At 37.5% G+C, this 21,261-nt stretch overlaps 1 protein-coding gene across 5 annotated transcripts in view; it reads left to right on the top strand.

Moving 5' to 3' along the window:
* Or24a (Odorant receptor 24a) overlaps positions 1-21,261 on the top strand; it is a 40,280-nt gene that overhangs the window by 11,221 nt on the left and 7,798 nt on the right. For 3 of the 5 annotated variants that reach the window (XM_070289203.1, XM_070289202.1, XM_017182865.2), the window contains exons 3-7: positions 11,757-12,181; positions 12,285-12,657; positions 12,719-12,817; positions 12,875-13,027; positions 13,087-13,669. In XM_070289203.1, coding sequence (XP_070145304.1) covers positions 11,757-12,181; positions 12,285-12,657; positions 12,719-12,817; positions 12,875-13,027; positions 13,087-13,137 — 1,101 coding nt within the window. In that variant the 3' untranslated portion in view covers positions 13,138-13,669. Of the gene's footprint in view, positions 1-11,756; positions 12,182-12,284; positions 12,658-12,718; positions 12,818-12,874; positions 13,028-13,086; positions 13,670-21,261 lie in introns of those variants that run through there. The other 2 variants (XM_070289204.1, XM_070289205.1) reach the window with 2 other exon arrangements.

Raw genomic sequence — 21,261 nt, 5'->3', positions numbered from 1 at the left:
AATTTAATTTTTAAAAACCTGTAATGCCCACATGGCGTATGAAATATCTGTATATTTTATCACTCATACGCAATGTGTTTCAAGCGATTTTTTTTATTTTTATTCGGTTTAGAGTTCATAGTTTGTTAAATTAATAAAATATATATATCATTGAAGGCAATAATTGAAATTATAGTATATTTTAATAATTTAAAGAACTTTTATTAAATTAAAATTATAAAATTAATTAAAATTTAATTAAGCAAAGCATCTACAATATTTTAAGCTCACATTATTCTTATTTAAAATTAGACTTATTCGATCAAACCCATTTTATCAAATGTTTTGGGTATCAAAACACATAGCAATACCATCTAAATGCAAAACTTTTCTTTCCCCATTTCCGCTACATGCAAGCTCATTTTAATTAACCGATAATTGTGCAAGGAAGGGGAGGATGGCCCCCCTACCTCTGGCAAAACATGTGAGCATACTTATTGGCTTGAAATCACATTTTCCAAAGCTAAACTAAAAGCGCGCTTTTGTTAAGCGAAAATCACATTAGCGCCAGCTAGTTGGCCACATTATGGATTGACTCCCCTTAGGACTTATTACTTTGGATTTTTTACCCCTCGTTCGAGAAGCAACAACTCTTATCCCGGCTGAGACTCCATTGCAGTAAGTGAAGTTTTAGTAACTGCTACAAATCTGTGAGCATGCAGCTAGTTAGCAAAGGCTTATCGCACACACACCCACATAGAAAAAGAGTCCTAGGTGCAGACACATAGATACAGACAGATTTACAGACACAGACATTCGCACAATCGACTCAGACAATCTTTCTCCTGCTCGCATGTGTGAAATGACAGCCATACATCACAACAGGGATATACGAAGGAAGGACTCCCTCTTCCCTGGCAGACACTTCATAATGACACCAAAGTTGGTTGGTTGGTTGGTTGGTTGGTTGGGATACCTGGTCTCTGTCCTCGTTTCCTCCATTGAATTTTCCGGGGGAACATCCCACATCATGGCTATGAATTACATTTACGTAACGTAAGCTTTGCCAACGTAATCGCAACATGACAACAAGTAATGAGCTTTGACACGCCCTCCCCTGCAGCAACTTCCGTCTGCCCTCGAAGATGTTCTCGGAATCCGACTTAAGGACCAACTACTTAGCATTTCTTTTTATTCCGAAAATAAAAGCAGGTGTGCGGGGGTACTGAGAGAAAAATTATACTTAAATTTTGATGGGTAATTTTAGAGAATGATTGTGAAAATGTCTAGAGAAATTGGAAGCTGTAAAAAGAGGTTTGCAGAAGTCTGAAATAATCAAGAAGGTCTTATAATTCAGATAATCAATTTAACATAATAAAAAATCATATTTAAATCCCTCCTTTTTCCCCTTGAATTTCTTTCCGTGCAGCTTTTGCCATCGGACCGAAGCTATTTCTCATTTTTTGACACCCACAGTCCTCTGCTGCTGCTGAGATAGAGCATCTCCTGTCCTGCCGGCCTGCCTACCTGCCCCTCTTCGTCATCCTTCCCAAGTGAAGGTGTCGGTTAAATCATAGCAAAAGTATCTGCAACTTGACTGAGGAAAAGCAGCAGCGATTGCAGCGAGAGCGACCGAGTTGATAAGCATCTGTGCACTTCATTTTTGCACTTTTCTCAAGTCCTTGCAGCAATTTTATTACAAGCAACTTAAAACTCGTCCTGCGACCTGCGTCAGCTACCTACCAGCATTTCTCCCGTACTTTTTCACCCACTTTCCATTCGCCGCCCATGGGCAACTTTGTTGCCCGTCCTCCCCTGCCGGATTTCACCAGCTCCTGCTGAATCCTGGGATCCTTGCGCCCCTCGTTCCCGGCTTTCTTATTTATTTGCAATTGCAATGACAACGTCGCCAGCGTCGTCATCCGGCTCGTCCTGGTATTTATTCAAGTGTGAGCATCGCAGCAGTCCTTTTGCTCCTCCTGGATGCGATTTAAACTTCTTACACACACATTTTGAATGGGCAAGTTGCAAAGTGCCAAGTCCATTACCGAGGCACACTGTGTCCGTCTCCCGGCAGGACGATGCTGACTGACGGACCGGCTGGATAACACAGTCTGACACTGACTTAACCAAGTCCTCAGTGTCTCAGTCACAGTCTCAGCTGCCTTCGGTGTATCTGTCTCTGTCCCTGCCTAGATCCCCTATTCCTTCGCCTGAATCCTGGGCCCTGGGCCCCTTTTTCTACTCCCTGTCAATCGGCATTAAAATCACAAAACAGCCGTGAGTAAAAGGTGATGGATTACACGGTAAATAAAAAGGGCTTATTATTTACTATTATTTAATTAAATTATTTTTTAAAATATTAAATAATATAGTTGACTAGATTATATAAGTCTTTCAATTTTTAAAATATTAAAAATATATTTAAAATTATTTGTTATCTATTATTATTCAAATTTCTTTTAAATTTAAATTCTGTAGATTTAAATAACCCCAGCCTTTTCCTAACCATATATCTTCAGTTGTCATATTTTTTTGGTTCTTGGAAAACTGCCTGAGCTTGAAAATTTCCATTTGAATGAGACGCATTTTTCACCGCAGTGCAGACAGAAGCCAAGAAATATAGATGGACCACCTGCCGTTGCGTCGTTCCGCTTTTGAAATCCTTTTCTCTCGCCAAACTGAACTTGATATGAAAGTCTTGAAGTGGCCACCGGCACTCGAAAGAAAAATTGTTGCAGAATTGCAATAACTCACACCGAAGGGGGAACGGCAATGGTCGAGGGGGTAAAAATGACTAACCGGCAAGTGGGTAGAGAGTGGAAGTATCTCTAAATGATAAATAGCTGCAACTGATAGGCGGCGCCTTCCCCGTCTTCTCGCAGCTTTTCCACTTTTCCTGAAATCCGAGACTCCCAGGCCATTTTCCCCTTCAACTCATCTCAGGTTGACTTGGCTCTCTCTTTTCACATGCTCGGAGATTTATGTTGCGCATCAATTGCTTTGAGAACTCCGTTTTGTTGGGGGGACTCTCCCCCCGGGTAACCACTTACCGGTCTCTCTGGTGGGACGGTAATGTCTAGGTGCGCTTTTAATGCCTGCGTAATTTATGAAATGAAGTATGCACAAGTCGCGGGCATATTTTGAATGACTTTGACTTTACAAGTGGCTTGGCTTTGGCTTCACGGGGAATGTGTGTTTGACTTGCAAGTTGACAACTCTTTGATTCCGGGACACGACAGGATGAAGGGGATAAATTTACATATATCATGTGTCTGTGTCCTGTCTCAGTATCTCTCACTTGTCTGTCACATATAAAGTTTCCTTTGACTTTTAAATTTTAATTGCGAAATTGCCAGTCAGGTTTTTTGTGTGTGAAGTGAAAAAGTGCAGTCAGGTGCAATTTATTTTTCAAAAGGGAATTGAGGCTTATAAAAAATACAAAATTAAGTTGTTTTCGATGGTTAAATGAACTTAAATTAGTCTTCAATAAGCCTTTTTGATATACTTATTTTTTTAATAAATCTTTAAATTATCTGGAATTGTTTACAATTTATTATTCATCTTATATTATCTTGTAATTTAATGAGTTATATTTTTACCTTACCTAATTTTACCTTACCTAACCTTATTTTAAGTCACTTAATAAATTACTCAGCTTCATGAAAACTATTAATTTTCCACCCAAAAAGTTTTTCCGCTCACTCAAGGGTTAATCTCTCAATAAGCTGTTGGGAATCTCTGTCATTTAATCGCTCACCTTTCACCTGTCTTTTTCCCCTTCTTTTTCTCTCTCTCTCTCCTCCCTCCTCACTCCCCCCTCACGCACACTCACACTCACTTGATGACTTGCTCTCGAACTCCGTTCAGTCATTCATTGCATCACTCACTCAATCATCGATTTGTCTGCTGCTTGGTGAATTTTCTTAAGCGAATTAAGATCATTTCCAACCAATTGATTTGCCGAAACTGAGAAGGAAAATCAGATTGTGCTTTGGGCGGGGGAAAATGTTTATTACAATGTATTTTGTGTGTGTGTGGGTTTGTGTGCGTACCTTTTTAATTAACATAAAAATCTAATTTGCAGCACTTTGACTTTGATGGCGACAGCTGCCGCCCCTCTATGTTTTTCCAGAGGGGGCGTGGGAGTGGGATTGTGATGATGAAAACAGCTTAACCTTATGGCCAACGATGTGTGCCATAATGTGTTCCCCTCTAGCTAGCCCTGTCTCTTACTAAGGCATTCTATGTGCTTCCCGGTTTTCTTTGATTCTCTGTAGGCGACAGCGCTTTTGACATTGGCTTAGACAAGGCCAAAAGCTTACCAAAACACCTGCCTGCAGCTGGCCATCATGGCCAACAGTTCCTCACATTGCTGCTAAGCTCACTGAAGGAAAAATTTTAAAGTTAAACATAGCTTAGTTAATTTCTATATAATTTTTGAGAATTTCTTTGAGACATTTTAATGGAGAATTCTGTATTTCTTTTCTTTTATAGTGTATATAAAATACCTTCTGATTTTTCCTCAGTGCATCCACAGTTATATCCAAAGTCACAATGTCGTTGACGGTGTCCTCGGCACATTAGCGACATTTACACGTCGCAGCAATTTCAAACAGCAGCCGACGACGAGGCTCATTCCCTCCAACCCTTGGCAACTTGTGCCCCTATAAAGCCTCTACTCCCCCTCCTTTTGATACACCCATATAGCCCCCATACATACACACATACACACACATAACATACACCCCCAGCTTGCAGTCAGTCATAATCATTTTCATTGTCAACATTTTGCCGACACATGACAAACAACAACAACAGCAGCAACAAAGAACGACGGGGAGCAAACGAGAAAAAGTTGTTTTAATGTTGTGTGTCATCTTTGTAGGATTGCTCATTAGAAGCAATTAGCTGGGTACAAAAAAAAAAGGAGGAAAAAAAAAAATACAAAAAATTAGCGGGGTTGGTTGTGTAAAAACTGGGTGAAAAAAAATCATTTTTATTATATATTTACAGGCATGCAAATTTGATTGCCACTTTCAACAATTTTCGCACTTTTCATTCATTTTGGCTGAATTAAATTTTCAGCAATGGTGGAGAGGGGAGGTGTGGGGGAGTGGAATGTCCATAGCCAAATGGCAAACAATGACAATGACCACTTGTCGTTGGCAAACATTTGCCCAAATGACCGCAGTGACCCAATGAAGGCACAAATGGAGAGAACAAAATAAACTTGAAAGAGTTAAATTTAAAATGAGGGTTTAATGGGGGACTTGAGATTGTTTTTACGGGGAGTTAGTTTAAATTTATTTAAGGTTTATATAAAAAGCTATGGAATTTTTTATTTTTTATGAATTTTTATTAATTACACAGTTTTGTAAACAATTTATAAACACAAAACTAAGTTTAGGTTTTTTCCCATATTTTTGAAGCTTTAAGAATTTATAAGTCTTGGAAACACCTTTATTTCGGCTAGCTGATCACGAATTATATTTTGTGACTTAATATTTTAGGTTCCTAATAATATCTCAATAATAAATAATAATCAACACTGCCAAATACCTTCGAGAAATAGATTTCCCCTTAAATTCGCCCCACCAATCAAAAACTTGGTTAACTGAAACTGTCATTAAACAGATACAGTGCCTCCACCCACACTCTCACCACTTAAAATGCAACTAATTTTCCTGACAGGTGAGAGTTTTGTTGGGGTAAACCGCTTCTCACGCCGTTTCCCCGGGCACAATGGTTTTATGTAAATTTAGTCATTTGCCACAACATTCACACTCACACAGCGAACAGGAGGAGGGCACTGCTGGTCACGCCCCCCCGGAATGGGAATTTGCATTTAAATCTCATTAGTTTTTAATGGTTTTAGATCCTCTAGGTTACGTTTTTTTGTGTGTTTTTGTTCGGCCTGTTTTGGTTGTTGTCCTGAAACTGACAACCTTGTGTGCCCTCCATGCTTTTCCGGCCACAAAATTACCCCATTTCACCTCCCCAAATGTGCCATAATTGCAGAGAATGCAAGGGTTTCGTTTTTTTTTTGTTTTTGTAAATTTATTTAATGAAACTGCATGCGTAACATATGTTGCTTACACAGACACAAACACAGTCTCTTTAAAAAACGAGGACAATAATTCGTAGCATACCTTTCAGAGCTGCGAGCTGCGAGCTGCACTTGACTTCTAATGACTTTATTGTGCATTTGTTTGGCCGATTTCTGGTCTTTATGTTAGCTGCCATTGAAGCAACATTTTTAGCATTCATTGTGTGCCTGGTTTTTGTTCAATTTAGATGGGGTATAGCTTTGGTGGAAAATTAAAAGAATTTTTCGCCGAAAAGTGGCTTGAAATATGTGATAGAGTCTATGCCTTGTTTGGGTTATATTTATTATTATTTTTTTCACTGAGTTTTCAGAGGTGTCTGCTATGGTTTTGTATATAAATTCCCTACGTTTTGTTAGGCATTTTGTTATTGAAATAAAATGTTAATAAATGAAATCTGATTTCTCAAAGAAATGCTCTTTCAACTTGCTATATTAATAAGCATTTTCATTTAATAAGTTGTATTCATAATAGGGCACACTATTATCTGAAAACATACTTCATTATGTACCACTTTCTATTCCTTCATTATATGTAATTCCTTTATTATAACCATAACCATTCCATTTACCTGCCACACACGTATACAGGTCATCTGGCAGTCATCATGTCCCTCACCTGTTCGCATTCCGCGCATCGCATTTCTGCTTGAATATTTTAACATAATTGCCATGTAAGCGAAATGTACAACTTTTATTGTTGTTGTTGCTGTTTGGCGGCTGCTGCTGTTGGTGGCTTTAGTCTTTTCTTTTTTTTTTTATTATATTTTTAGGCCAATTTATTTGTGCCGGTGCTGCTTTTATATGAATATGCGACATTGTTTACGGGCTTAATTTGCATTTGTCTCTCATTGTGCGAAGTCTGTGTCTGTGTCTGCGTTGGTTGCTTTTTCTGTTTGCATTTTTTTGGTTGTATTATTTTCCCGAGTGCATTGCCCCCTTGGTCTATGATTATTACACTCATATATGGATAAACAAACAGTCATTCATTGACATGAACATTTCATGTGGGTCTGAGCAGGGTTTTGCACTGGAAAAAAATATAAGAAAATTCGTACCTCATTTTTTTGTATATTTTAAATTGCTTTTTTAAAGTTATTTGTAAATGTTCTTTATTTTAATCTGTATTTGTATTATTTTTAGTAGTCATAAATTCATATTTCTTACCAAAAGCAAGGATTATATTTAGAATAAGATGAGTAACGCCAGTTTTCGACTCTAGGATTCTGCTCGTTACGCATCTTACACTTTTTATTATCATTAACGGAAACTAACAGTATGTTGAATACGAAACCCCAGCTGCATTGATTCGTATTCGTATTTTTATACAAAAAAATCTCATTTATTCTTAATCAAATATATTTTCCCATTTGCCAGATTTTTTTTGTCCTAGTGTGGCATTAATGTCACTTTGAATTCACTCCCAGATAGCCGCACGTTCGGTTTGGCCGCCTTTCTGGATCGCTGGACGCGGTTTAAATTTTCAATTCGCATGCAATGACTTAATTGTTCATAATTTTGTTATCAGATTAACACAAATTCCGCTTAACGATAATGACTTCATGCAGTTTATGGCCAGTGCGTGCGAAGGATTCGCGGTCGTGCCGCAAAAGGACTCTGGCCAGGACTCTCGCCTCGCTCCCTCTCACTCTGGCTTATCCATTATCAGCTGCACGACACTCTCGGCTCACTCGGTCTCATTCTTCTCTGGGGGCGCCGCCGCCGCCATTGGATTTTATCGCAGGACAACGCTGATTAAATATCAACGTAATTTATTATTCAAATTAAGTTTATCGGCGAACAAAAGGCGGCCATTTCGGGTGTACGGTGTGTGTGTGTGCTGAGTGGCCTGCCGGGTGGGTGGTGGCTTTTTGCTGCTCAACGGGAGCCTGGGATATTGTATGTTGTATAATAAATTTGATGGCTATGTCATGTATGTGGGGGAGTATTCCAAATTGACATATCGCTTTCGCGCAAACATATACATATATATACACACACTTGCCTATGGGCAAACAAATTAGCCAGAACACCATGCTAATGCACACACACGTCGCAATATACACACACACACATACACGCTCCCCTTGACGCTCGACGGGTTTTATCAAAAATGCATTTGTCATTATAAATGCATCGCGAGTGCAGCCTGCACTCAACTTCACGTGCTCGGCTCACTCTTCAGCGCCCGGAATGCATTTCGGGGTGAATTAAATAAGCCATTCATTAGCCGGAAATTTATGGACAGCGAGTCTGTGTATAATAATCGGAATAGATTTGCCAAGATATCCTTGAAAATATTGTTTAGTTTTATAATAATTATATGAGATTAGTTTAATATTCTTTTTTTTTTTAAGAGATTGAGATTTTATTAATAGGATTCTGTTGATTTAAATAAAAGAATTATTTTTCCTAATAAATGAAAGTACTTTCTAAGATGAAAATTTGGTTCCTGGCAGTATGGAAGTATTTAGATATTTATCTAAATCTTTCTAGTATTTACTAAGTATTCTAGTTATAAGTCTAATTTATTGTAAAATTTTAATATTTACAAAATCTTCCTAACCCAAGCACCATCAAAACATTTCCAAGAGCATTTAAAAATCACTCTTTTCCCAATTTTCACTTGCTAGTAGTTTAATTTTCAATTATAAATTCATATAAATTCAATGGCTGACGCGCGGCGCTTCCACTCACCTCGGCCATTATACCACAGAGCCGGCCACGCCCTCTTTGACCTGGAGGGCATTATGAGGCCTCCTCTATAAAGGAGTCGCCATTATGTTGCCATAGCTGCGCTATGGCTAGATTTGTGCGCTCGGCACGGTCAAAACGTGTTCAATAATTTTGTCAATAAAATGTCAGAGCTTCCAACAAAAAAAAAAAAAAGAAAAAGCAAGCCCATTGAAGAGGCAGCGAGTGTTTGCCACAAAAAAATGGACTGTTTTATATATTTCTCTCTGCTGGCATTTCTGTTTTTTCTCTCCTCTCTTAGGGCCGTGTTTTTTTTTAGGCCTGGCCGTGTGGCCTACAAATCGTCCCCTGAATGCGGTTAAAACTGTCAGGCCATAAGTTTACACAGGTTGAGGTGCGCCCAGTTCCATCTCTCTCTCGTTTTTTTTTTCGGTTAGTCCTCCTCCACTCGCACATTAAACTCATTGTGTTTATGGCATAAATTTGCATGTTTTCCACGTAAATTTTTCAATTTGAATGGACGCTTTCGATCCTTTTTTGGCCGAGGGTCCCGACCTCCATAGGGCCTTTTGTGTTAAGGTGGGATATTGTTAGGAGAGATGTTAAACAAAATTTAAGGCTAAATAAAGCCATCAGCGAGTGGCGAGCGACAGCGAGAGAGATCGTATCGTAATGCTACCGAAAAAGGGTTGATATTTTAGTGGGCCTCGAGGTGGGGGTTTGGTTTTGGGATGTATATGAAGGGGGGGATGTTTGATATGGTAAATTGTTGGAATTATTGTTTGTATTATTATTTTGAAAATATAGTAAAATTTTTTACTTAACTTTTAAATAACGGTAGTATTAAAAATATTGTATTTATATGTACAAAAATTAGTTATTCAACTTTGAATTTTATATTATCGAAAAATTTCCGATATCTCATAATGTTCATGTAAGGTTTCACATCTCTAATGTCGATAAAGTATCTATAAATAACCTAGTAAAAGATTAATCAACCCTTTGATAACTTTTAAATAATCTTAGTATCAAGAAATAACACCTTATCCTAAATAAATAATCTAATTTTTCAAGACTCTTATATTTTATTAAATTATGTATTGAACAAAAAGAGTAAATAAACCAATACTAACACTGGTTGCCATTTATAAATTCTTGAAACACATTTAGCATACTTTTCATTTTATTTTACTGTTGCTGTCATCCTTTAGATTTTTTTTTTTTAGTATTTGCATTCACATTCGAGTGTGTTTACACATTTTTCCAAATGTTTTTGTTCGGCTCTTTTTTTTTTTGGTGTGGCCTTGCAAAACCTAGAAAGCTTTAGTTTAGTTTTTGTTAGTAGCTCAGCAGGATATCCAGGATCTAGTGTGTATGCCTGTGTGTGTGTGTGGCATGTATATAAGTGTCAAAGGCATGTGTTTAGCATGCCTCATTTGAGCGCAAATACACCTGCAGCCATCAATTATGCAAAGAGCCAGTTCCCTCACCGTCCGTCCATTTGTCTAAATGTCCATCCCGTTGCCAGGTCAGACTTGCCTCCATCAGAGGCAACTTCTACTCTGACTCCGGCTACGTTTACGGCTGGGTCTACGGCTATGGCTTTTGGTATTGGCTTCAGGGGCTTTTCAGCTAGAAGAAATTCTACGCTGAAGAGAATTATAGGAATTTTCTAAGGGAAATCTTTGTAAATTGTTAGAAATTCATTGAAAGAAAATGATTTATTTATTATTATTTTCAAATAATTTAATTTTTACTAATTTTTTCTCTAAAATAGGAATGTATTCTTTTCTCTCAGTGTTGTTGTTAGCCGTCAGGCAGTCCGTTGCATTCAGCAACGCCTTTAGTTTCACCTCCCAGCCCTCCGCCTCGACCCAATTTTCTCCACATCGAATTTTCCATTCAGCCATTGAAGCAGCAAGTCAGCCATTCGGCCATCTAGCTAAATTAATTTATTGGCCTGCCCCGCATACTCCAAATAACTGCAGTTTGCATAATCATCACATACATGTCGACACACAAACACACACACAAATACACAAACACATACTTGGGGACTTTGGATGGCTTATAAAATATTTATTCAAACTGCAAGTTGCCAGGCAACACTTGCTGGCATCTGAATTGAGGATTCTCTAAGAATGTCAAATGTCCTTTGAAGGGGAGTTAAGATTTGATTGTGTAAGAAAATAGCTTTAAAAATATTTTAAATTTGTTTAATAATATTTAATTACAACTATAACGAGTATTTTGTTTATTTGGTTTGCTTTTAGAAATTGCTTAGATTTCTGGAGTTCATTTCATGTATTTATAAATAATTATAATAACAAACTGATTCCAGTAATTAAATTATGTAGCTAAATACTTAAAAATAAATTGCAAAAATGTATTTCTGGTCCATAATATATTTTACCTTAAATTAAACAAAATTATTCTGTTGCAAATTTAAATATTAAATCATTATTTATTATAATTCGAATGTATTTAATTTAACCGTAAAACGTAATTTTTTTACCTGTTTACGTACCTGTTTTAGCCCTATTTTGTACCTGCTAAACCCGCACAATATTCATGGCTGAGGTAATTAAAAATCGTTTAACAAAAACTAAAGTTTAATTACGAGCACACGCCCAATTTGCTGGCAACACACCCTCCATTTTACCCGAAAATCCCATGAAAACACTGCCTAATTGGGGGTTAACAATTTCGAAAACTTATCGAACTATGAGCAAGGACAACGCCCAGCTCATCAATTATGCTGCTCAAGTGCCCTGTGTGTGTGTGTGTGAATGAATATCCTTTGGGCATTCAACGAGTATAAAAGGCCATGGGCAGTCTCGGGATTATGAATTAAAAATTGTGTCCGTAGAACAAGATGTTGTTACCTCGCTTCCTCACCGAATCGTATCCAATGGAACGGCATTATTTTGCTGTGCCAAAGTTTGCTTTAACGCTGATCGGTTTCTATCCGGAACAGGAGCGTACTTTAGCTGTGAAATTGTGGAGTTTCTTTAACTTTTTCATCCTCACCTATGGATGTTATGCCGAGGCTTACTATGGCATACACTATATACCCATAAATATAGCCACGGCCTTGGATGCTCTATGTCCTGTGGCTTCTAGTATTTTATCCTGGGTTAAAATGGTTTCCATTTGGTGGTATCAAGATGAGCTAAAGAGTCTGATTCAGAGAGTGAGATTCCTAACGGAAGAGCAGCAGAAATCGGAAAGAAAGTTGGATTACAAAAAGAGGTTCTATACCTTGGCAACCAGGTTGACTTTTTTACTGCTATGCTGTGGTTTATCCACAAGTACTTCTTATTCGGTGAGACATCTCATGGATAATATTCTAAGACGAGCTCATGGCAAGGATTGGATTTATGAGACGCCTTTTAAAATGATGTGAGTGTTAATGTGTTAATTTCTTGTTATATTCAAAGGGGTTTCTCTTAGTTTAAGTACAATTTTCTATCTAAAAATTTAATTAAATTCTCCCCATTTTCAGATTCCCCGATCCCCTACTACGTCTACCCCTATATCCCATCACCTATATTCTGGTCCACTGGCATGGTTACATCACCGTAGTTTGTTTTGTAGGAGCCGATGGTTTCTTTCTGGGTTTCTGTTTGTATTTCACCGTTTTACTTCTTTGTCTACGGGATGATGTCGAAGATTTACTGGAGGTTAAGAATATTGAAGAGATTCCCACTGAAGAGCAGGAAGCTCGAATAATTTGGAAAATGGAAAGACTAGTGGATCGTCATAATGAGGTGGCCGAACTGACTGAGAGATTATCAGGTGTTATGGTGGAGATAACACTGGCTCATTTTGTAACCTCAAGCTTGGTTATTGGCACCAGTGTGGTGGACATTTTATTGGTTAGTTGTTTTACTTTTTATATATTTAACTGTATATTTTTAAAATATTTTATTCTTGTAGTTCTCTGGCCTGGGCATTATTGTTTATGTGGTGCATACCTGCGCTGTGGGCGTAGAAATCTTTCTATATTGCCTAGGAGGTTCTCATATTATGGAAGCGGTAATCAAGGAGAGTTTAGATTATAATATTTATTATATTTATAAATATTTCCTTTAGTGTTCCGACTTGGCTCGCTCTACATTTTCTAGTCATTGGTATGGACACAGTGTTCGAGTTCAGAAGATGGCTCTCTTGATGGTGGCTCGGGCTCAAAGAGTGCTTACCATAAAAATACCCTTCTTTTCTCCTTCCTTGGAGACCTTGACTTCGGTGGGTTTGGTTATATAGTTTTCATAAACATTAAGCTAATGAAGTTTATATTTTTTTAGATCTTACGCTTTACAGGTTCTCTGATTGCCTTGGCAAAGTCTGTTATATAATTTAAAAACTTCAGACTTTTGTACAATTTAATGATTAAAATATAAGAAAATTAAAATTAAAATCCAGTTTTAATTAAAATTAAACCTGCACCCAACGTGTTGCTGAAAGTGCATTTTACTTTTCCTTCCATTCATTTGTATCTTTCCCTGCACCTCAGATTTTCATTTTCTTTCTTAATATTCAACGTATTGTATTTCCTCTTTCCCTCTTGCTTGGTGTGCGTTAATTCGCATATCCTTTACAACAATTTCGGTTTGCTTTTCATTTTCCTTTGGCACACCATTGTCATTATCATTGACCCCCGATGGTTGTTGTCGAATTAAAGCTGCCCTGTTGTTAAACATTTCCTTGGGTATCCATTCCTTTCCTCTCCTCCTCCAGTCCTGGCAAATTGCTTTCTTTACCGGTTGCTCATCACGGATCCTGTCCTTCTCCAGCACCCTTTCCATGTTCATTTTGCCTCAGACTGTGCCCCCTTGTTTGGCACTCTTCTCTGGGCCATTTTCAGTTGCAGGCTTTTCCGACTGCAGTTCATTTCCATACCCCCAAAAGCACTGTGAAGAAAAATGGAACTACCATATGTGTGTGAAAAAATGTAAAAAAATTAGGGAAGTCTTTAAGGTTTTAATTTTTTAAATATTTTTTAAAGTATTTTTGATGAGCTTAGACAAGAACAACTTAATTTTACTTATTTTATATATATATCAAAAACCTTTCTAAAAATGTACAAATTCCCCTTTTTCCTGCAAAACAAATATTTAAAATAAATTCGTTTTTTTGTACTAACTTTTTTCTCTTAGTGCTGCCACACACGCACACTTTAATGACATCCGGTCTGCATCTGTGTGGGTTGCGCACTTTATATCCGTGGCGCAGTTGTTGATTTCCCCTTTTTCTTCCAGCAGAGCCTCTCTTCAATGAGTTGATGCTGTGTGTTTTGGGTTCTTCTCGGTTGATTTTTGTGAGTTTTATTTTTCTGTCTGTTTTCTTATTTTTCTCTGCTTCCTCTCGTCCATTGTTCATGCACAAATACTTGCCATACTTTTTGCTCCTTAATGTTGTAGTCCTTGAAATCCTTTACACGCACATGAGCCTCTCTCTGTGTCTGTCCGTTTGTCCGTCTTTGTTTCTTCTGCCATTTGTTTGTTTATTTTCGCTGGCGCCTCCTTTTGTCAAAAGTGCTTTTGCTTGTAATGTGTTCGACGTCAGGAGTTGGAACCCCTTTTCTTTTTTATTTTACCAACTCTTACCTCGGTGTATAACCTCAGCCTCTTGAGCCTGTCTTTTTTTTTTATTTGGGGGGTGGTTATTTATTTTTTACAGGGTAATTTTTGGATGATAAAATTGTAGTTTGTTGAAAAAAAACTAATTAAAATTTCTGAAATATGTTTCCATTTAGCTTAGACTTTCACTTATTACAAATATAACCTTTATGGTCTTGATATAATTTTTAAAATATTTTTATTAAGCACAGAAAATTGTCCTTTACCTCTTAACAGATAATTTTAGGCTGTAAATATAGATTTATTTTTACCCAAGACCTCTAAGTTTTCTCCCGCATTTCTGGGACTCCCCTAAGCTAAAACCATTATAATTAATAATTTTGATTTTCCAATTAAAACTAAATTGTTAAGTATTTTTATAGTTGCAAGCTATATAGCCATACCATATAGCTGGCCCGCCCACTTGATTTTTTTTTCTTGGCTTTATTTTCGAGGCTTCTGTGTTCGTCGCTTTCTGTTCATTTTGCCTTTTCTTAGGGGGCTCTCCTCTTGATGTTGCTGCTAGCTTGCTTGTTGCTTGTTATTTTTATTTCGTTTCCATTCAGTCAGAGCTCGGAACTTGTTTTTACCAGCACCAAAAGCAGGAGTCCGGACCAACCCCAACCCCAACCCCTTCGACCTTCTCCGCCTGCTCAACCTGCGCTTGTTAATGTTGTTCGTTTTCACATTTTTATGTGCATTTTGTGTGTGTGTGAGGGTATGTGTGCTGTGAGTGTGTGTTTGTGGTGAACTCAACTCATACATCCGCATTTGCTACGCAATTTTTGCACTCAAGTTTACCTACTTTTTATGGTAAACACCCAAGGTTGCTTGTTTATTCTAGCAAAAATGTATTTAGGTGAGTTTAACTACATGTGGATGAGTGCGATGGGAATGGAAATGGAACTGGGGAAATGTGTGCGACTCGGATTGCGATTGAGGGGGCTGGGCAACGGGTTAAAGTGAGTGTTGGGGAGCGGACGGACGGTTAAGGTCACCTGTGGGCGCCCCGGGGTCAGGAGTAACGCTCCAAATGTACTGGGATCTCAACAACAAAAAAAAAAAAAAAGGAGAAAGTTAAATAAATACTTCAGCTTGGTGGAAAAGGTTATTGCAAATACATTTCTCTCTGTTGGCTTTCCCGATACTCGTAATTATTCTCTTGTGGGGGAAAATGTGCGCAACGAATTAAGAAAGCCAAATAGTTCGTTATGGCCAACGTGTATAAGCCCTATTATAAATACATTAATAAACACACGGCGGTTAACGAATAAATGTGCATAATTAAACGCGATAAACACATGCATAATGCACACAGAAATAAAGAAAATATATATATATAGTGCATATATATGAAAAGCCAAGGCTTCAATTGGAAATTATAAAAGCTCTGGAAATTGCGGCCATTAAGCTTCAATTATAGCAATAATAAGAAATTGATTTCTTTTTGTTATTGGGTTTTTTTAAATTTATTTATGCTTAAGATTTTAATATTTTAAGCAAGGAAATCTAAGATGTTTTTATAAATAAAAAACCAAAATAATACTGAAATTATTTTGATTTTATATTTAATATCTAAAAGTTGTATTCAATGTTTATACTAACTTATATAATTTATTCCAAGGATTTTAAATATTTAAACATTTTTTCTATACTCTCTAATTGTTAAAGGAGTATTTAAAGGGTCTTTCATTGTTTTATGTGGTTGCCATAAAGAAGTCTTATTTTTATTACACCATAAACTAGAGATTTCCTTGAATTTAGGGTATTTTAAAGATCTTCTTTCAATTTTTTCCTTAAACCTCATGTTTGGTGTACTGCTTGTTGTGTTATTTTTCCGCTCTTGTTGTTGTCAACGAGGGCGAAATAATTTTAAATGTCATTTTTACCTACACGACTAATTAAATTTCACATTTTATGCGCGCGACAGGCCAAGTGAAATGTACATAAAACCAGGAGCATGGGCGCGGCGTGGCGAATTAACAAAAACAAACACGACCAACTGTAAAATGGTGACCCACTCCACCCCCCCGCCCCTCTGAGTGCTGAGGGGTGGAAAATTGAAGGGAGGGAAAAAACATAGGGACTTTTTGAAGGAATGCGCCAGCATCGCCACATGAGTGAAATTTTAAGCAGGCGCCAAAGTCTTTGGGCCATTTTCTCTGGTCTGTCCTAGAGAGGACAAGACACGTTCGTGGGAAAAGGCAAAAAAAAAAATAAGAGCATTCGCGGGAGAGGGATCCATTAAAATTCCGCTGGGGCATTGCAAAATAAATCCACTTGCAAGTGGTATAAAACAAAACAACAGCAACAGCAGTAGAAGCAGCAGTACCAAACACTCGAAAAGGCGAAGAAATCGACGTCCTGAAAGGGAGAAAAAAAAAAGAATAAAACTCGTCATCGTCAGCGTTTTTTCTTTCGCTGGCGTCAAATGCCAAACGCATGTGATTCCTGCAGTCCTAGAATTCCAAAAACAACAACACCCAGCATTCTAACACATCCGCACTGAAAGAAAAGGGGTTTTTTGTAGACTAAAAATTGGAGTTTATATTTGAATTATTTTAAGAGTTGCTGGAAAAATATCTGGGATTTTTAAACTTAAAAAAAACTGTCAAAGAGTTCAATACAAAATATTTTTCATATTAATTATATGAATATTTTAATATACCAAAAATATTTTTAAATTTAAATTTTAAATCTAAACTGAATTACAGTATCTCCTATAGATTTCTACACCTCACTTTAATTTATGTAAAAAAAGGGAATTAATCCTTCTTACAACCAACTAACTTTTCCCAGTGCACTCACACTCACACATCGTGTCCTTGTATGTGTGAGATGTGAAATGGCAAACAAATATTTTTTTGATGTGCGGCCTAAAAGTATGCATTGAAATTCAACACGCGGCAAGGGACACACAAACGTTGCCCGTATTTATTGTGGTGTTGCAGGATGAGACTAAAAAGAGGTGGCGGCAGGAGGCAGCAGCAGGTCCTTAGTGGCGGATGAGTTTTAGGCATGTGGTATTTTGAAACGCTGTAAAGCAATCGCTCGAAATTAGCAGGCAGATCCTTGTTCTTGTTTAAAGCGACAACACGAGGCGGCAGCAGGCAGCAGGAAATTACAGCTGGCAAGTGGAATAAGTTTGGGGTGTCAAGTCAAGTGAATTGAAATGGTAATGATACATGACAATGTTTTGCCCGCGATACAGATACGAGTAAATGCCAGCCAGTAGGGGCTCTGTAACAATCTTTCCCTTTTGATGTGGGCCTAGGGACAGGGCAAGTCGGATTCTCTACAGGGAAAGTGCCATGGGATGGCTTTAAATGTGCAACATTTTCGCATTTTATGGCAGCAGTTATTTTGACTTATTGTTATTTGCTTAAGGATCCTTCTCTGCAAGTGGAAAAAGGTTTAAGGTTTTAGAAAATTTAGATTAAAAGTTGGTTGCAAGGGTTTTTGTGAAGAAATAAATTAAACATTTCATTAAATAATATATAATAGCTCAAAATGTTAATAAACTTTAAAATATTAAATGTATCTTTATAATTTTCTAAAAACATATTTAGTTGTAAATATAAAACCTTACTTTATATATATTTGATATTAATACAAACCTATTTTACTTTAAATTTCTGGTATATCCATTGGGCCACCGCAAATATAGTATAGCTCTCCTTTTATCTGGCCATAAGAGTTGTCTCAAAACGGTTTGCTTACAGTGTTTTTATCACGCATACGCCTAGTTGAGCGCCTAAAAGACTGAGGCGCAATTAGAGACAACAAGCGCTTGCTCTTCTCTCCATTTCTTGCTGGCTGTTTTCCTTCCCAGCAGCACATAATCTGCATACAAATGCGTTGATTTGCCTAATCGACGCCTATTTGTTTGGGCAAAAAAAAAAACCCAAAAAAGAAAAAAGAAGAAAAACACTGAATATTCTGTCTGGCGAAAGCGCGTCGGAAAATCCAAGGATAATGAGGGAAAGGAGGAGTGCCAAGTAAACCGACGTTTAATTTTTGGAAAAGCGCGAGCGTGTTGCACGCATTAAAATTAAAAGCGAAGGCGATGGCACGCCTCCGTTTTATACTCCGCCTCCACTTCCTTCGTACGTGCTGGTGAGTTTCCCGGGGAAAATTCAGGCAACGAAAATGAGAGCGGAAGTTGGCTTTGACTATGTTTTGCATTTGCATGCAAATGTTTTCCATTGGCATATTCACTTTTTTGCGAATGAAAGCGGAGTTGAATAATTTTTTCGTTATATTTTTTTGGCAAGCGTCAAAATCAATTGACAACTAAGCCACGTCAGCTTTACAAACCTTCTAATCATACATCATGTCTGTTATTATTATTTTTTTTGGCAACTCTTTGTCCTGTGTAAGCTTCGCTTGGGAAGCCATTTTCATTTGCTGCCTTGGCATTTGCGCATTTCCGCTTCCGGCCGCCGGTTAGCTAACTTCCGCCGCAAGCCTCGTGCCGCAACTGTCAAATCCGGGTAGCTATGGTATTTGTTGCTATTTCGCCAGCTACAAAATTATGGCCGCGTCTCGAGGCGGTAATTACCGCATTATAAATGTGGGCGGCAGCTGGAAATGATAAATTTTAAGGAAGGAATAACGATTTAAGAGATTGTAAATATTCTTTGGTATGCAAGTAGTTTGTTAGTTTATATTTTAATACTAATATTTTATTATTTGTCCTACCAATATCTTAAAATATACCTTATTAAACTTAATTCTTTGCAATTCTTTAAATGCTTCCTGAAAATCTATAGAATTCTGAGCATTGCTAAGTTAATCCATTGCCATATCATAAATTCAAGCTCATCGCCAACCAATATCCTGTCTCCCATATACACAACTGATAATCGAATACGACTTTTCAACACCCCAGCGAATTATGGAGTCCACGGGGAAAATGAAGCGAACAATTTATTGGCCCCAAAATCAATGGGTCAGCGAGGCGTAGAGAGCGGTGTTGCTGATATGAAAATCAGCTCAGCAGCTCACCAGCTCAGCAGCTCAGCAATTGCAATTAAAACATGCACATGGCATTAATTTAGAGGATGCGACACCTGAGGGCAGCTCAGTCGAACATAAATCCCGACGGAAAGAGGGGTGGCGAGTGGTCAGCTAACCAAAAATGGCCACGACACGATGGCTGAAGCGATAATTTGCAATTATGTGGGGAGGTTGCCACGAGAAAAACAAAAAAAAAAGAATGAAAAAACCAGAGTAAGTGAGTGGGTAAGCGAGCGAGAGTGAGGGTGGAAAAAACAACAAGTGGAAAAGTGGTTTAAATAAATTGCTGCAGAGCAGAGATCACAGCGGTCAGGTAAGGGTAAAGTATGAGGGAGTGTGGGAAATGCACAGAGAAAAAATGGGTAAAAAAAATAAAACAAAATAAATAAAAGAAGGAAAGAAGCTCACAAGAAATGATTTCTATTTTATTAAAACATTGAGTATTCTAAAATAGTCATTCAATTTAAACCTAATTTGTACCCAATTTACCATAAACTATAACTAATGAAAATAGTTTTTGCGATTTAGTTTCTGGCATATAAATAATGCCCGGCTGCAGTGATTTAACATTCAGTTTTTTTAGTCTCGTCACAGTCTCAGTCTCCGTATTAGCCAAGATATATTATAGCCATGCGTTATTTAAAACTTATTGTTCTTTTGTCGTTACTCACCGTGAGTTCCACCGAGAAGCCATGCGCATGTGTCTTAATGCACGATCCTGTTTGCACAACGACTGGAATAACCGTCCAACGTTGTCAATTGCGATGTGAGGGTTTGGTAAAGCAATACGAAGGGGAGTGCAACAGCCGAGTTGCATAGGTATCCGCTTCTTCCCTAAATAGTTTATCAAGAGTTTTGTAAATTATATTGCATCTCGGATAAGAATAAAACTATTGTCCGTCTTTATTGAAACAAAATAAATACCAGGTGTCAACTGTGCTTAGTAAAGTTGCAGAAAAAAACCTTTTTAGGGCTTTTAGTCTATTTATTTGGGGGAAGATCAGTCTTTTCTAACTAGATGACTTTGTCTTAAGCTTAAGCTCATTTAAGACCATATAGTTATCAAATTTTAAACAAAATTTATTGCAATTTACTGGGAGTATAAGTTAAGAAAATGTTTTCTGCGATTTATTTTCTGGCTTACAAATAATTTACGGTCGTTCGTGCAAACGTATGTTGTCACAGTCTCCGTATTAGTCACGATATATAATAGCCGTGACTTTTGTCGTTACTGATATAATCTGTAAAATGAATGTTATTATTTCACATTTTATTAACTTAATTATAATGTTATTTATTTAATTTCTTAAAAGAACAATTATTTCATGACAACATGACGTATGAGTAATTTTTGTAGAAACTTTTTATTTTTAAGTACGACAGCAAATATTAAAACAGTTAGAAGATTTTTTCTTTTGTAAATAATTGTACTCTGTAAATTTTTAATAGTTTAAATTTATGAATTGTACATGTCCCTCATGGCGTATACGTATTTTTTATATAATCTTTGATGTCCATGTGGAGCTGTCCTTTGGGCCTTTACACAGTTTTAAATTAACATAAAGAAGAAGTATAATCCTGGATTAAGCTGTTTAATATTAAAGACCCATTTTCTCTCAGTGCACTTCTGTGGCCAGCATGTGCAGCAGAGCTTTGTTGCCGTTGTTGCATCGTTTGCGGCCTGTTGGCAGCCAACAAATCTCTTTTGGCGTGGTCTCTAGCTCCTGCTAACGCTTCTCCTCCATCTCCTGGAATCCTTGTGCTATGACTCTGAGCCTGTTCCGGTTCCTCCTTGATCCTACTCCGCTCTCCCTCCCTCTCCCCCTTTGGCGCTGGGTGACC

Source organism: Drosophila kikkawai, chromosome 2L (genome assembly GCF_030179895.1).
Source record: "Drosophila kikkawai strain 14028-0561.14 chromosome 2L, DkikHiC1v2, whole genome shotgun sequence".
Classification (NCBI taxonomy): domain Eukaryota; kingdom Metazoa; phylum Arthropoda; class Insecta; order Diptera; family Drosophilidae; genus Drosophila; species Drosophila kikkawai.
This window is presented reverse-complemented; position numbering and strand designations above follow the sequence as displayed.